Source organism: Triticum dicoccoides, chromosome 2B, assembly GCF_002162155.2.
Source record: "Triticum dicoccoides isolate Atlit2015 ecotype Zavitan chromosome 2B, WEW_v2.0, whole genome shotgun sequence".
Taxonomy (NCBI): Eukaryota; Viridiplantae; Streptophyta; class Magnoliopsida; order Poales; family Poaceae; genus Triticum; species Triticum dicoccoides.
This window is the reverse complement of record NC_041383.1, coordinates 742419120-742436907: the sequence shown is the minus strand read 5'-3', so window position 1 is coordinate 742436907 and position 17788 is coordinate 742419120. Positions and strand designations below refer to the sequence as shown.

The 17788-nt window shown below is 44.1% G+C and overlaps 1 protein-coding gene across 1 annotated transcript; it reads left to right on the top strand.

Annotated features, from left to right (window-relative positions):
* The first annotated feature begins 264 nt into the window (after positions 1 to 264).
* Positions 265 to 4118, top strand: LOC119366001. Its single transcript, XM_037631665.1, has 3 exons — positions 265 to 2613; positions 2802 to 3031; positions 3152 to 4118. The coding sequence occupies exon 1, from the start codon at positions 420 to 422 to the stop codon at positions 2256 to 2258; it is 1839 nt and encodes a 612-aa protein (XP_037487562.1). The 5' UTR covers positions 265 to 419; the 3' UTR covers positions 2259 to 2613; positions 2802 to 3031; positions 3152 to 4118.
* The last annotated feature ends 13670 nt before the right edge of the window (positions 4119 to 17788 follow it).

Here is a 17788-nt window from a genome sequence, read left to right as displayed (position 1 = left end):
ATAAAAATAGAAAATTAAATAGAAGAAAAAACCAAAAAACCGGTGAAAAGAACATAGAAAATGCCAGAAAAATTTCCATTCACGTATAAAAAAGAAGAAACTGACCCAAACCAGTAGTCTCTAGTTGGGCTGGCCCAAGCTTGTACAGTTTTTCATTCTTAGCCTGAGCCTTTTTGATCTGGTGCGTGGCCAGGCTGAGCCTGAGACGGAATATATAACCATCCCATTCTCACTCCTCTCAAAGGAAACAAAACAGAGAGCATATCCCACTCGGACCTGCCTCGCTAGAAACCCTAAGTTACAAAAAGAGCGAGCGGCGGCGGGTGGCGGCGGCGGCGACGGCGGTAGAACACACACAAAAAGAGCGAGCGGCGGCGGGCGGCGGAGTGTGGAAAGTCGAGGTGACGACGCCTCGTGAGATGGCGACGGAAGGGGACTCCGGCAAGTCTACGGAGCGGCAGTCTGAAGCTCTTTCTCGGTCCCCTCAGATCCAGAGTAAGGTTCCAGTTCGTCCTCCTCGTAACATTAAGAAGGGCGAGCCCATGGATCGAGCCGTCTCTTCCCAGGAGCGCAGACTCTTGAGTGGTCTGATCGCGAAACTGGATACAGAGGAGGCAAATCTGAGGGCGGAGATTAATAATTTAAGGATGAAGGTGGTGAAGGAGGGGGCTGAAACGACAAGTGGGGAGGGGTTTTCATTGGTGCTTGGGAAACCTGCGTTATGGATCGCCCTCGACGGATACAGACGTGAACAATATAGGCTCAAGTCTGCTATGAAGCGAGGCATAACGCCTGATATGGTGGCAAAATATCCTGAATTAGGCAGCGTGGCGGCTAAAGTGAGGAAACAGCCCAAGGATATGGTTCTGGGGACGCAACAGCAGCCTAAGGATATGGCAAACAAGTCTGGCATATTGGATGGTGGTGGTGATGATAGAGGCAAATCTCCTGTCTTAGAGGAGCAGGTGCCAATAGCCGACTGGAAATTCAAACCAGAGATGGAGGTGGATTCAGTGACACATACCAATGAATCACCGAGGGATTTTTCCATAGTACTAAATACGGATGAGTCGCCTATGGATTCTATCATGTTAAATACAGATGAGTCGCCGACACTAGAACCAGTTCTTTCTTGTGTCCCTGATATCCAGTCTAAGGATAAGTCGTCCACACTCCAGCCAGTTCTTTGTTGCGGCCCTGATATCCAGTCTAAGGTTCATGTCCTTCCTCTTCCTCCTCATTGCAGGAAGCAGGAGGATACAGTTCTCCCTCCTAAGCATCTCTTACAACAGCAGAAGCAACCATCTGTGCATAACCACCATGAGATTTGTCCGCAAGGTACCAATGACGATGTGGCGACAACCTTGGGGGCCCAGTTCCAGAATTTGGACTTGTCCGTATCCAAATTGGTGGAATTGGACAGAGGCGAATCCCTCTCGGAGGAACAGGTCAAATTTCTGGAGACCCAGCAGCTGCCCAGGGATATGGCAAACAAGTTAGACATATTGGATGGTGGTGGTGATGAGACAGAGGTTAAGATGGGCAGAGGCAAATCTCTCAAAGAGAAACAAGTCATGGTTCTGGAGACCCAGCAGCAGCCGACGGATGTGGCAAACAAGTTAGACAAATTGGATGGTGGTGCTAATGAGCCAGAGGTTGAGATGGACAGACGCAAATCCCTCTTGGGGGAACAGGTCAAGGATATGGCAAACAAGTCGCACATATCACTCTCGGAGGAAAGGGAAACCTGGAAGCAGCAGCAGTCTATACTCTTTTCAAAGCTCGAATCCTGTGTGCAGGTGCTCAAAGAGATGATGGAGGCAGGCAGAGGCGCGGTCAACTTCTACCCTGAGATGCAGATTGAAGAGTTGTCAGCAGTGTATCACAGGACAAGTGAAGCAATTCGTAACTTGCACTTTCTTTTAAAGAGTATACCTAATTGGGTGTGGGATGAGGTGGAGGGGAAGCAAATGGCCAAGGCAGGAATGGAAGTCAGAGCGAAACCCTTCATGGAGAAGCAGGTGATTGGTCCATTGCCTCGTGAGACGGATATGGAAGGGGGATCTAGGAAGCAGCAACAGTCTCAACTTCTTCCCTGTGGCCTTCAGATTCAGAGTAATGATCAGTCTCTTGGCAGTAAGAAGGGGAAACACGGGGGTCGTAAGAAGGGGAAACATGGGGGGCATAAGAAGGGGAAATACAGGGTTTGTGCTGCTGCTCCATCCATGGATTTCGAGATGGAAGAGGAATCCGGGTAGCAGCAGCAGCTGCTAAGATTTCTTCCCCATGGCTCTGACATCCAGAGTAGTGATCAGCACATGATCGACCTGAAGGTTGACAAGTAGAAGCAGATGACTGAGGTTGAGATCGACAAGCAGAAGCCGATGACCGAGGTCAAGATGGACAAGCAGAAGCAGACGACCAAGGTTGAGATGGACATACAGAAACATATGGCCGAGGTCGAGATGGACGATATGGACATAGGCAAATAAGTCCAAGAATTAACCATGGAGAAGGAGGAGATAGCCGCTGAGGAAGAGGATTTCGCTTGCTACAGAAGGCCCTGGGAATCTAGACGGGGACCTGAGGGGTGCGGTTTCTTCGAAGACACAAGTGAGTTGACATGCATGCACTTTTAATTTTCTTTAGGTAGCTAGTTTTCAATTCCTCCCATCCTTTTACCTTTGGTTGATCGACCTTCCTTGTACAAGCGGCAAGGGAATATATTTGCCCTTTTGCTTGTCTAAGACTAGTTCATGTTTGATTTCTAACACATGCTTCTCTTTGGTGCTTGCATGCAGCGCAATTGAGCTCCATGCATTTCACACACTTGACACCTAAACCCAGCTTAGACGATGCTATCGTCGCGGAGACCTTGCAGATCCTCTCCATTAAACTAACAGAAATTAAAGGTGGCTTCAAATTGCCATTGTCTGTGTATGGTGTGGTTGCTGCTCGGGACAGTGTCGATAACAATCGCAACCTTCTCTTCGCGCACAGTAGGATAGCGCCCCAAAGAATCAGGCAACACGTACGTATATTATCTTTGCTTTCATTTTTTGGGGGGTATATTTCTTCACATGTCTCCCTGAGTTTTTTTTTCATCTCTTGTTGATTAGTAGTTAACGGGGTGATTGATGAATGCTTGCAGAATCTATATTTGCGCTTGATTGGGCCGTCTCGTGCAATTCTCTGCAGAGACCCTGTTCGCTTTGAAATTCAGCTAAAAGTTGAACGTGGAGCAGTGTCTCGAGATAGAGCATTGATCAGCGCAACTCGCGATTTCTACGCTCGTCATCCTGGTGTGCATACCATCTGCTTCGAGAACCGCTTCTGCAAAATAGAGTTATGCGTCGAGCGGCTTGTGGAGACGATCCAGGCCACGATCTGCAGTGTCCGTGTTGTTAAACAGGGGACACGGCAGCGTGTTGAAAGTCGATGCCGAGTTTCTTGCTCGACAACATCATACATACGCAAGATCATCGATGGTAAACCTACTTATGTTGCTAATGCCGCATCTGGTGAAGTCGTGCTGCTTGATCGTTTTAAAAAAGCAATGCCCAGTGGTTCAGAGGGCTACCTTGATCTGTTGAGGCGTGTGGTCTCTGTAGAACATGAAGGCAGCCTGAAAGTTGTCGTACAGACTTGCTCGTCATCCGGTGATATCATCGCAGAAGGACATGTCTCCTTGGCATCCAAATATTTTGGCTTCAGCCAGAAGAAATTTAACGTTGATGATGCTGAGCTGGAGGTAACCGTTGCTTGGTCCCTCCTTGTTGTGGACAAGGATGATATCTTGAGACCGGTGGCTGTTTGAAACCTCCGAGCACTGCTCACGCGTAGGCAATGTATTTATCTGAAGATCCCGGCTGGACAGGATGCCGTGTGTCCATTCGGCTTGTTGAAGTGTGCTATCGGTTAGCTACATAGTATATCTGAGATGTCCAACTGTCGATTTTGGGCATCGACTATATATAATATAACTTATGTTGTGCGAGTTGACTCTGACTTTAAAGTTAATGTTTTGTTGTGTGATTGGTGTAGTATATATAACTCATGCTATCAGACTATTTTCTAGTATTATCGACTGTAACTTTACAGTCATGTTGCCAACTGTATTTTGTCTTGTCTGGTTTTTGTGTATGTGTATTGTTGTCTGGTAGCACTTTGAACGGTTCATACAATTCTTTAGGAAACACTATCTAACATCAGGTTTTTGGCGGTTTAGAGATCGCGAGCGCAAATCTTGGCGCATAGGCCCTGCCATGTCACGATTTTCAGTCATTCGGTCGTGAACTCGTGATAGCATAGGCCCTGCCACGTCTTGATTTTCAGTCGTTCGGTAGTGAACTCGTGATATGTCTCAGCGCGGACGCGGGAGACGAGGAGCTACCTTAGGCAATTCCAACGCGCCCAGGCATACTCTCTGTTTGTGTCCGTGCAGACAAAAATATTGCCCAACGTAGACATATTCTTATCTTTTGTCGGTTTAGTATTTGCTCGGACCCATTTATGTCTTAAATTTGTGTTAGATTTAGGTTGGAGCTGGACACAAACCAGAGGTTCTCTGTCCACTCGCATAACCTTTTCTCTCTCTTTTCTATCTGCCATGCTCGCCGTTCCCCGCTCGGCGTGCCGTCCGCGCCGTGCCTCGTCTCGCCTACGCGCTTCTCCACGCTCACCCTGCCGTGCCGCGCCTCCCTCACCCCCTCGCCTTAAGCCGTGCTCGCCCTGCCATGTCGCCCCCGTCGTGTCGTGCCTCGTCGCGCTGGTGTGCGGTTTGAGCTTGACCGCCGACGTGCTCCTCCGAGCTCGCCCTGCCGCGCCACGCCTCCCCTCCCCGCTCGCCCTGGCCGCGCCGCGCCGCTCGCGGACCTCAGAGGAGCAACTCGCCTGTTGCTGCTGCCGGTCTCCCCGCTCGCGGCCAAGATGCAGCGTGCGACGACCTTCCAGTGCTGCGCCGAGCCGGGCAAGCCACCGCACCCCGACCTCGCGGCGCCGCTCCTTCTCGACTACGATGAGGTCGTCCCTCCCCTGTCGTCCCGGCCATAGTCAACGTGCACCGGCGCCGTTCCTCGCTGCGTGCTCCGATTGCTAGGTGTTGATGAAGTGTTGGAGCAGACATGTCACAAAATGGAGCAGCACTGTTGGGTACAAAAACTAAACACTTTTGCTCTTGTTTTGGACTCTAATTTGCATGATTTGAATGGAACTAACCCAGATTGATGTTGTTTTCAGCAGAATTGCCATGGTGTTCTTTTTGTGCAGAAATAAAAGTTCTCAGATTGAGCTGAAACTTTACGAAGATTGTTTTCAGAATATATAAAAATACTGACACAGAAAAATACCAGAAGGGGGCCACCAGGGCGCCACAAGCATAGGGGGCGCGCCTAGCAGGCTTGTGGGCCCCTGACAACTCGCGCAACCCTAACTCCAACTCCATAAGTACCTATTTGTCCAGAAAAAAATCAGAGAGAAGGAATCATCACGTTTTACGATACGAAGCCACTGCCATCATCTCCTGTTCTTCATCGGGAGGGCTGATCTGAAGTCCGTTCGGGACTCCGAAGAGGGGTATTCGGCACCGTCGTCATCATCAACCATCCTCCATCATCAATTTCATGATGCTCACCGCCGGGAGTGAGTAATTCCTTCGTAGGCTTACTGGACGATGATGAGTTGGATGAGATTTATCATGTAATCGAGTTAGTTTTCTTAGGGCTTGATCTCTAGTATTCATTATGTTCTGAGATTGATGTTGCTATGACTTTGCTATGTTTAATGCTTGTTACTAGTGCCCGAGTGCCATGATTTCATATCTGTACCATTTATTTTTTTCATGAATATATTTGTGTTCTTGATCCTATCTTGCAAGTTGTATGCACCTATTACGTGTTATGATCCGCATACCCCAAGATGATAATAATTGAGATTATTTCCGGTGATTACCGTAGTTTGAGGAGTTCACGTATATATTCACTATGTGTTAATGCTTTGTTCCAGTTCTCTGTTAAAAGGAGGCCTTAATATCCCTTAGATTTCGTTATGGACCCCGCTGCGACGGAAGGGTAGGACAAAAGATGTCATTCAAGTTCTCATTACAACCACGCATGACTATATACGGAATACATGCCTATATTATATTGATGAATTGGAGCTAGTTCTGTCTCGCCCTAGGTTATGACTGTTACATGATGAATGTCATCCAACATAATTATGCACCATCGATCCAATGCCTACGATTTTCTCATATTGGTTTTTGCTAAGTTACTTTCGTCACTGTCGCTGTTACAATCACTATAAAACTGCTACTATTACCGTTACTATTGCTACTGTTACCGCTGCTATCAAACTATCGTACTAATGTGTTACTGATCACTTTGCCGCAGATATTTAGTTCTCCAGGTATGGTTGAATTGACAACTCAACTGCTAATACTTGCAAATATTCTTTGGCTCCCCTTGTGTCGGATCAATAAATTTGGGTTGAATACTCTACCTTCGAAAACTGTTGCGATCTCCTATACTTGTGGGTTATCAAGACCTTTTTTTGGCGCCGTTGCCGGTGACCATAGCCCTATTTGCTGAGTCACTTGGGATTTATATATGTTGATCACTATGAAGACAAGGGGAGGTAAGGAACTGCCATCTAGCTCTGCACCTGATTCACCTTCTGTTTTGAATAGGCTCACGACAGCACCACCTGCTGTTAATTCTGATATATAGCAAGTAATTGATGATGCTACTTCTGCTATGAATGATGCTTATGACGATTCTAGTACTATGCTTGATGAAACTGTGCCACTAGGTGAATTTTTTGATGAACAACTTCCTAAAGCTAAACAAACCGAAAATGCTAAAATTGATGAGAATTATGATTCACCTATTAGAATTAGCTCTCCTAGAATTGAAATGCCTAAGGTACCTGAGGGTTATGTTATGAATGGGGAGATAGCTAGAGAATTTCTTGCTTGTAATGACAGAGAAGATTTAAGAAACTACTATGTAAGCTTAAAGAAAATAATCTATGATGAAGAAAATGAAGCATGATCCTAAGTTTGCTATTCTCCGTGCTTTGTTACTGATAAGGATTATGAATTCTCTGTCAATCTTGAGTTAATTAATTTGGTTGAATCTAATCCTTTTCACAGTTATGAAACTGAAACTGCTGCGGCACACCTTACTAAATTAAATGATATAGCCACCCTCTTTGCTCATGAGGAAAAGATTCGCTACTACTATATTCTTAAGTTGTTTCCTTTCTCGTTAAAGGGTGATGCTAAGATATGGTTTAATACTCTTGCTCCTTGTGTGCGTACTCCCCAGGATATGATATATTACTTCTTTGAAAAATATTTTCCAGCTCATAAGAAACAAGCTGCCTTACAGGAAATATTTAACTTTGTGCAAATTAAAGAAGAGAATCTCTCTCAAGCTTGCGAGAGGCTTCTCCAGTCACTTAATGTAGGAACGAAAGTATGTCTAGAGAGGGGCGGGTGATTAGACTACTTGACCAAATAAAAATCTAGCCTTTTCCCAATTTTAAGTCTTGGTAGATTTTAGCAACTTAGCATAAGTCAAGCTATCAACCTACACATGCAATTCTAAGAGTATAGCAGCGGAATGTAAATCATTGCATATGAAGGTAAATGGGAGGAGTTTAGAGGGAGAAAACGCAATGTAGACACGGAGATTTTTGGCGTGGTTCTGATAGGTTGTGCTATTGTACATCCACGTTGATGGAGACTTCAACCCACGAAGGGTAGCAGCTGCACGAGTCCACGGAGGGCTCCACCCAAGAAGGGTCCACGAAGAAGCAACCTTGTCCATCCCACAATGGCCATCACCCACGAAGGACTTGCCTCACTAGGGTAGATCTTCACAAAGTAGGCGATCTCCTTGCCCTTACAAACTCCTTGGTTCAACTCCACAATCTTGACTGAGGCTCCCAAGTGACACCTAACCAATCTAGGAGACACCACTCTCCAAAAGGTAATAGATGGTGTGTTGATGATGAACTCCTTGATCTTGTGCTTCAAATGATAGTCTCCCCAACACTCAACTCTCTCACAGATTTGGATATGGTGGAAAGATGATTTGAGTGGGAAGGCTAGAGATCAAGATTCTTCTGGTAGGAATGGAATATCTTAGTCTCAACACATGAGTAGGTGGTTCTCTCTCAGAAAATGAGTAATGGAAGTGTAGGTTCGTTCTGATGGCTCTCTCCACGAATGAAGAGTGGGTGGAGGGGTATATATAGCCTCCAGACAAAATCTAACCATTACACACAATTCACCAAACTCGGTGGGACCGAATAGTTAAACTCGGTCAAACCGATTTAGTTCAAAATGTGAACGTTAGGGTTTTCGGTGGGACCGATACGATCAACTCGGTGGGGCCGATTTTGTTAGGGTTAGGGCATAATGTAATCTTGGTGAGACCGATCACATGATCTCGGGGAGACCGATTTCAGTAAAAGGCAAACAGAGAGTTGGTTATGCAAACTCGGTGGGACCAATTCGCTCATTTCGGTGAGACCGAAATGTTACGAAAGGGAAACAGAGAGTTTGCATTGCTAACTCGGTGGGATCGATCGCTCACTTCGGTTAGACCGAAATGTTATGAAGGAAACAAAGAGTTAGCAATTCCATCTCGGTGAGACCGAGATCCCTATCGGTGAGACGGAACTGATTAGGGTTTCTGGCTATGGCTATGTCAAATGAACTCGGTGGCGCCAGATGAATCAAATCGGTGGGGCCGAGTTTGACTTTAGGTTTAGGACAAATGTGGAATGTGAGAAGTAGCTAGGGGTTTTGGAGCATATCACTAAGCATTTTGAGCAAGCAAGCCATTAAGCAACACCTCATCCCCTTTTAATAGTATTGGCTTTTCCTATGGACTCAATGCGATCTTGGATCACTAAAATGAAAATGTAGAGTCTTGAGCTTTTGCCAATGTGTGTCCTTAGTATTTTGAGGGGTCCACATCTCTAGTCCATGCTATGACAATCATTGAACCTTCTGAAATGATCATCTTGAAAGAGTATTAGTTCAATGAGCTATATGTTGTTAAGAATTACCAAAACCACCCAGGGATAGTTGCACTTTCAATCTCCCCCTTTTTGGTAATTGATGACAACATATAGATCAAAACTTCGACAAATGATAATAAGAATGTAATACATCATCGCTTTGAGAAGTATGTGATAAGCAAGAGCTCCCCCTAAATTTCTGCATTATTTAAAATGTGCTTTTGAATGCAAATGCACAATCGATTAGGATCATGGGTTACTCTTCCATGTCACATACATCTTGGTGGAGCGCTCAAAATGATTGAATATGAAATATGCACTCATCACCAAGGCAAAGTGAATAATCATACATGAGAGATAAATAATATCATCATCCAAGCACAAACATTAACGTATGATATGATCAAACACATGACCATACAAGTATCTCACAAACACATAAAGTATCATCCAAACAAGCACACAAATAAGTATCAAGCAAGTAGAAAATAAGAGGCAAAAGAAGCTCTCTCTCTCTCTCTCTCTCGAAGCCTATGATCTATACACTTTCTCCCCCTTTGGCAACACGTTACCAAAAAGCTTGAAAATGCATAGTGATATGCGTCTCTCTAGAATTGATCTTCAGGAGGTGGTGTTGAGAGGACTCCCAGGACAAATGCATCTGTAGAAGTCGTTGGAGCTGGTGGAGTGGAAACTGGAGGGGCAAATGAAGTTGTGGCTGCAGGTGCTGAAGTTGTAGCTCTAGTATGAGGCACTGGCACTGCTGCAGACCTCTGTCTTCTTGGCACCCTTTGATATATATTTGTGGTGGTCTTGTCACTCCTTTCCTCAAGCTCTTCTTGAATCTTCTCCATAGAAGTTTGAATATCTGTCACTTTGACATCCATGTCATGAAGCTTTGTTTCAAAGACTCTCTCAAGGCTCTCTTGATTCTGAGACAAGGTAGCCAATCCTTTCTCAAGCCTCCAAGTGGCTAGAATAAGATAGCTAAGTTGATCTTGTCTAGATTTGAGAAGGATTTGAGAGACCTCTTCAGCACCTGGAATCTTGGCTACCTTCTCCGCTTGTGCTTTCTCCCTCTCCTCTTGAGCCTCTACTGATGTAGGATCTTCAGCATCCATGAAAAATGTGTTATCCTCAAAGTCAGGCCTCAAAGGAAGGTGTTCTCTGTCCAACAAGTATGTGCCTGTGCCCATCTTGGAGTTGATGAGCATCTGGATGTGTGGAGCATACCCACATGATCTCTTTTGGTCAGCAGTTGTCCTCTTGATTGTCTCAACAATCAAACTCATCACTTTAAACTTTTGTGGCACATCAAACAACTGCAACAAATTTATGGAGTGGCCTCTGATCATCCTGTGATCTCCTGATTTGGGAAACAAGGTGTGCCTCAAAATGGTATTAATAGTGGCCACTCCGGATAGCAGAAATACACAAACCCTAGCCTTTGTGATTCTCCAAGGCCTTGTCAGGTATTTCCTTGTACATGTTGGCCATGGAGTTGTGATCTTTCTTCTTATTGGCATAGACATCTATGTCATCCTCAAGTTCTGCAGGAGCATTGATTAGCTTGGCCCATTCATCAACTGTTGATTGGTACCTTGTACCTTCAGACATCCAAACAAACCTTCCATCAGGATAGAAATGAGTTGTAGAATAGAATTGCATAATGAGCTTATCATTCCACTTAGTCAATTTCTGACCCACAAAAGTGTCTACTCCACATAGTCTGAAGCTCTCATGCACTCCAGGGAATTGATCTTCATTGTTGTCAATGTGCTTCCAATCAACCCATCTCATATCACTCACTATGGGCTTCTTGTCAAGAAGGACTGTCTCATAGAAGTCCTGCTGTTCCTTGGTGTGAAATCTATAGTCTATAGCAGTTCTCCTTCTCACAACATATGGATCTGGTTGTCTCCATCTCCTCGGACCTGCATCCTTTCTGAGCTTCATATTTTCAGCCACTGGATGTGTATCATCATGATCAGGGATCTTGGGCTTCAATTTCCTGAGCACTTGAGCATCTTCTTCTTCTTCTACCACTTCAGGCACTGGGGCCTTGTTCTTCTCAGCTGCTGGTATGTTCCTGGTGCTTCTCTTTGGTGCAGACTTGGTGGCTGGAGTAGTAGCTTTGGGGGCAGTCTTTGGCTTTGATGGAGCAGCCCCAGACTTGATGGCATCCCCCATCAGCTTTTGTGCTTTGGGTGATGGTGCAACATCCTCTTCTGCATCTTCATCGTCACTTCTTCTCATGGTAGAATGTCCAAGAACCTTGACAGTGGTTGTTCTAGCCCTTTTCTTTTTCTTTCCTTCTCCAGCTGCCTCATCATCAGATTGTTCAATTGTGAACTGCATGGTTTCTCTAGTAGCAAATTTCCTTGGCTTGGATGTGGGGACTCTTCTGGTAGGAGCTTTGTTCTGCAAACCAGGATTTGTTGAAGCTGCTGTGCCAAACTCTTTCTTGAAAACTTTCTTTTTGGACTGAATTCTTGCTCAATAGCAACATAGTCCTCATCCTCTGAATATGAGTTTCTCTTCTTCCTTGTCCTTGTTGCAGCTTTGGGCAGGTTTCTTGGGGTGCTTCTGCTACCCTCATCATAACTGCTAGAGGGACTAGTGCCCTCACTCATCTTCACTTGCTCTTCAGACTGGTTCTGGCTATCACTCTGATCAAACATTCTGACAACGCAAACTCAAAGCTGACCCTGTGAATAGTTATAGATGAGATAGAGTGGATGAGCATCACAAAGTGCAGAGATTTTGCTAAACAGATGAGTCAAAAACTTAGTTTTAGTTTTCCACAAAAAGCATTTCGGAGCTACCGATTTGTTAAACTCGGTAACATCGAAGCAACTTTGGAGTCTAAACTGGTGAAATCAGTCAGACCGAGACACATTTTGGTGACTTCGAGATTGCTAGGGTTTCACTGAGAGTTGAACTCGGTCACACCGATTTGCAAGTTTCGGTCAGACCGAAAATTACAAGTACAATGGCCTAAGCCAAATCGGTGAGACCGATTTCCACAACTCGGTCGGTCCAAGATGAGTTCGGCGGAAACCTAACCCTAAATTTTCGAATCAAATCTAATCTAAAGGAAGTTTTTGCTGGATAGGATGATCTCATACATGGTAAGAATCATGGCATTGACCTAAGTGCAAAGAATCGGAGGCAATGATGCACATAGGGGTCGAACTCATACCCTAACTTGGCGATGAGCTCGCTACAGCGGCAACGACGATGAAGATTCCCGTTGACAGCGACGGAGACCAGCGGCAGGAGGTCGCTGGCGACGAGAGGACGATCCGGAGACCCGAGTCGGCAGAGCAGGACACGCGCGGGCGAAAAGGTTTCGGAGAAATTTCCAAACCCGTCGGTATATATATCCTGACCCTGTCGGTGTGACCGAGTGGAACAACTCGGTGGCACCGAGATGCAGAATCGCAAGCAGTTACTACAACTCGGTGTGACTGAACAGTTCAAATCGGTTGCACCGAGATTGAAAACCTAGATCAACTCAGTGAACTCGGTATGACCGAAAAGGATGAATCGGTCAGACCAAAATGCATAGAGAGGTTTTGGAAGTTTAATTCTATGACGAATCGGTGACTCGGAGTGCTCCTCACCCAGAGGGTTCGGATCTGACTTGATCAAACTTTGTGATGTAGCATGAACAGAGTTTGAGACGAGAAAAGCATAGATAGCTAGAGGAAGTTCTTAGGCATTCTTGTCCATCCACTTGGCCAAAAGAAAAGGACCAAACAATCAAAACAACAAGTGGATGTCCTTCAATGAAAAAAATATGCAATCAACATGCTCACACAATAAGATGGCAAATGAAATATGTGGCAAAGCATGCACAAACACTCTAACATCTATCAAGCAATTGGCAATGACTAGGTCATCTATATATGAGTATATTGACTTAGGAGTCAATTGAGAACATTAGATCATAGGTCATACTTATCGTTTAAGCACAAGTGGGGTTACCACTTTTACATAAAGCATTGTTGTGTTCACACCATTAGAGTTGCTTTAGCTCAATTCTTAGTGTAAAGCTCCCCCTAGATGTGATATTCCCCCTAAGAGGGATGAACTAACCTTGGGTTTTGTCGATGATGACTTCATGTAGATTTTGAAGATGTGGATGCTCATTGTTGATGTAGATCATTTAGAGCAATCCATTGGAATGAGTTGCACTTTCAATACCTACATCGGTTAGTCCCACAAGGAACATGCAAGAATATCCATAGACATAGAGTGAAATGCACACACATGATGATGTCCATGAAAGCATTAGGTTACCTTGTCCCTTGTCTTACCAACAAGAGGTTTTGTGACTCCTTGAACTAGTGCAAGTTGTGGAAGTTGATTGCACTTGTTCTTCGCCAAAATGATATGAGTGAAGTATGTTGGCGGAGTCACCCTCAAGAACTCTCCAGTTCTTCTTCTTCAGGATCCACATCAACTTGATGGGAATCCTTGGATTTGTAGTCGTACTTGATGAAGTCTTGGGAACCCACTTGACCAAGGCCTTAGGAGCTTCTTCACATGCATCAATCTCCTCTTGAAGCTTGTCCTTGCCTTTTAGCTTCTGGTCTTGTGGTGGAAGATCATCTTGAGCTTGTGTTCCTTCAAAAGAAGTGGGATCATACTTTTCTTGTTGAGGAACAAACTTTGTCTTGGGGTATTGATCTTCTTCCCACTCAACTCCATTGGCATTGAACTTTCGTTCAAAACCAACACCTTGATTCTTCTGGTGCCTTCCTTGCTTGCGTACAATTTCCTCAAATTTTAACTCTTGCATATTTTAGCAACTTAGCACAAGTCAAGCAATCAACCTACACATGCAATTCTAAGAGTATAGTAGCGGAATGTAAATCATTGCATATGAAGGTAAAGGGGAGGAGTTTAGAGGGAGCAAACGCAATGTAGACACAGAATTTTTTGGCGTGGTTCTGATAGGTGGTGCTATCGTACATCCACGTTGATGGAGACTTCAACCCACGAAGGGTAACGGCTGCGCGGGTCCACGGAGGGCTCCACCCAAGAAGGGTCCACGAAGAAGCAACCTTGTCTATCCCACCATGGCCATCGCCCATGAAGGACTTGCCTCACTAGGGTAGATCTTCACGAAGTAGGCGATCTCCTTGCCCATACAAACTCCTTGGTTCAACTCCACAATCTTGACGGAGGCTCCCAAGTGACACCTAACCAATCTAGGAGACACCACTCTCCAAAAGATAATAGATGGTGTGTTGATGGTGAACTCCTTGCTCTTGTGCTTCAAATGATAGTATCCTCAACACTCAACTCTCTCTCACAGATTTGGATATGGTGCAAAGATGATTTGAGTGGAAAGCAACTTGGGGAAGGCTAGAGATCAAGATTCTTCTGGTAGGAATGGAATATCTTGGTCTCAACACATGAGTAGGTGGTTCTCTCTCAGAAAATGAGTAATGGAAGTGTAGGTTCATTCTGATGGCTCTCTCCACGAATGAAGAGTGGGTGGAGGGGTATATATAGCCTCCACACAAAATCTAACCGTTACACACAATTCACCAAACTCGGTGGGACCAAATAGTTAAACTCGGTCAGACCGATTTAGTTCAAAATGTGAACGTTAGGGTTTTCGGTGGGACCGATACGATCAACTCGATGGGGCCGATTTCGTTAGGGTTAGGGCATAACATAATCTCGGCAAGACCGATCACATGATCTCGGGGAAACCGATTTCAGTAAAAGGCAAACAGAGAGTTGGTCAGGCAAACTCGATGGGACCAACTCGCTCATTTCGGTGAGACCAAAACGTTACGAAAGGGAAACAGAGTGTTTGCATTGCTAACTCGGTGGGACCGATCGCTCACTTCGGTTAGCCCGAAACCTTACGAAGGGAAACAGAGAGTTAGCAATGCCATCTCGGTGAGACCGAGATCCCTATCGGTGAGACCGAACTGATTAGGGTTTCTGGCTATGGCTATGTCAAATGAACTTGGTGGCGCCAGATGAATCAAATCGGTGGGGCCGAGTTTGACTTTAGGTTTAGGACAAATGTGGAATGTGAGAAGTAGCTGAGGGTTTTGGAGCATATCACTAAGCAGTTTGAGCAAGCAAGCCATTAAGCAACACCTCATCCCCTTTTAATAGTATTGACTTTTCCTATGGACTCAATGTGATCTTGGATCACTAAAATGAAAATGTAGAGTCTCGAGCTTTTGCCAATGTGTGTCCTTAGTATTTTGAGGGGTCCACATCTCTAGTCCATGCCATGCTAATCATTGAACTTTCTGAAATGATCATCTTGAAAGAGTATTAGTTCAATGAGCTATATGTTGTTAAGAATTGCCAAAACCACCCAAGGATAGTTGCACTTTCACTTAACGCTTAGCCTGACCATCCTCTTAAGAAAAATGAAATACTTGATATATTTTATACTGGACAAATCCATGCTTCTAGGGACTACCTAGATAGTTGTGTTGGTTGGGTTTTCAGGGAAAGAACTATTGAGCAGGCTGAAGAACTATTGAATAATATATCGAGAAATGATAATGATTGGACACTTCCTGAACCACCACCTAAACCAACTCTGAATAAGAGAGGTATTCTATTCCTCAGACATGAAGATATGCAAGAGGCAAAGAAATCTATGAAAGAAAAATGGCATTAAAGTTGGAGATGTACAGAATTTACCACATATTGAAGAAATACATAGGCTCGACACCCCGACACAGGTAGTAGAGGTAAATTCCCATGAAAATCTTGACATAAAGGGGGTAATTGATGACGGGAAAATGGCGGGCATGAAACACGCGTCCACATCATTGATAGAGAGTGAAATTTAAATGCATAAAATAAAAAGAGAATCAAACATTGCAGGTACTTTATTTCCAGAACTCTTACATTTACATTAAAAATTCTGTTAATTACATCTCCGAAGAGAAAACCCCTGATTAAGAATTCCAACATATCTATTACATAGGATTACATCACATGCCTATTACAGTATGCTACAAGAGAAATCCTACTCGCGGTCGATGATGAACTCCTTCTTGGTGAACTTGAAGTTTGGTTTCATGCAAATACTCCTCCATGATTTCATGTTTGACATGTTGGAGTATATTTTCCTAGCATGTTTAGTTGTGGTCAACCTCATTTATATGATGGTGCAGAATGATGGTTGATTTTGGCTAGGCATAGTTTTATCCTACGTTTGGCATATAGGATATGCATATATTTTCTTTGAGAGTTTTATATGACATCTTTGGTTTTGGTGGCATGGATATATGTGACATGCCAATTTTAATAAGTTTTGCATCATCACATTACTACTATCACCACACGACACTGATGTGGTGCCCGTGTGTAGCGTAATGGACTAAAGCTTTCTAACACAATATTGATGCTTTTTATGGTGCATATGATATGTGCCATACTTTGTTGAGTCTGAGTCTGCCCAGTATCAAGCCTGACCCGAGTGGAGTTTGCTTATGATATTTTTGTTTGTTTAGAGCCTATGTGGGCTACACGGAATATGCCTTATCATGTATTTTGTATGAATTTTGTATGCATATGTGGATGTGGAGTAAACCTATTTTTATCAAGTTTTGCTTTACTTGTATTACTACTAGCACCGACAGTGGCACTAAGATAATGCCCGCGTGCAGCGTAACCAAGTGAAGGTTTGTGGAGCAATTATGGCACTGCATGAGTCATATGACATCTATCATTTTTGTTTATGTTTGTACCTTACATGGTATTAGCACTAACTCCACATAGCGTCATTTCATTGGCGCTCGTGTGTAGCGTAACCCTAATAGTTTAGACTCTTATAGCATTGGATCATTTCATGTCATATTTTATTTGACTTTGGACCAAATATGTGGCCTGAATATTCTGTTTAGTTTTCTCTCACTTGTATTACTACTAACACCGCATAGCATTAATATAATGCCCGCATGTAGCGCAACCAAGTAAGATTGGTTTTTATGATGCAACATGTTTTATAATTCATCTCGTAAGATTTCGGTCTTTGCGTGTGTAGCATGAACGCCTTTTTTAATTAAGTTTTGCCTTGCTTGTATTACTACTAGCACCAAGTAGCATTAATATAATGCCCTCGTGTAGCGTAACCAAGTGAGGAAATATTTTATATATTCTTGTTCGTATTGCAACTAACGCGACACATAAGGTCCGTAGCGTAAACCGAACAAGAATTGTATCATGAATTCATTTGTAATTTGGCTCCAACTTAGTCATATCAATTTTGTTGATGATGATCAAAGCAAGACAATTTTTATGAGGTTTCCGTACCGATGATACTCTCTTGATTTGTACCCATGTATAGAGACCAAACCAAGGAACGAGGCGTTCATCCCGGCTTGTATCGCTAAGGGGATTGAACCAAGAAGATCGTTCGGACGAAGCATATGCAACATGTAGAATGAACATGCACGCTCCTTGGCTCGTACCGCGATGGCCGAACCAAGAAAAAGAAAATTAAGATGGATATAACATGCTCCTTGATTTGTACCACAATGGCCGAACCAAAGACGAAAATTTGAAGTAGATGAAACAAGCACCTTGGTTTGTACCACAATGGTCGAACCAAGGGCAGAATTTTGGGGAGATGAATCATGCTCCTTGGTTTGTACCATGAGGCCGAACCGAGGACAAAAATTTGATATAGATTAAACATGCACCTTGGTTTATACCACAATGATTGAACCAAAGGCGAGAATTTTAGAGAGAAGAAACATGC

What these genes read in the sequence shown, in the direction of transcription:
- LOC119366001 (XM_037631665.1), top strand. Translation starts at nt 420, where the DNA reads ATGGCGACGGAAGGGGACTCCGGCAAGTCTACGGAGCGGCAGTCTGAA.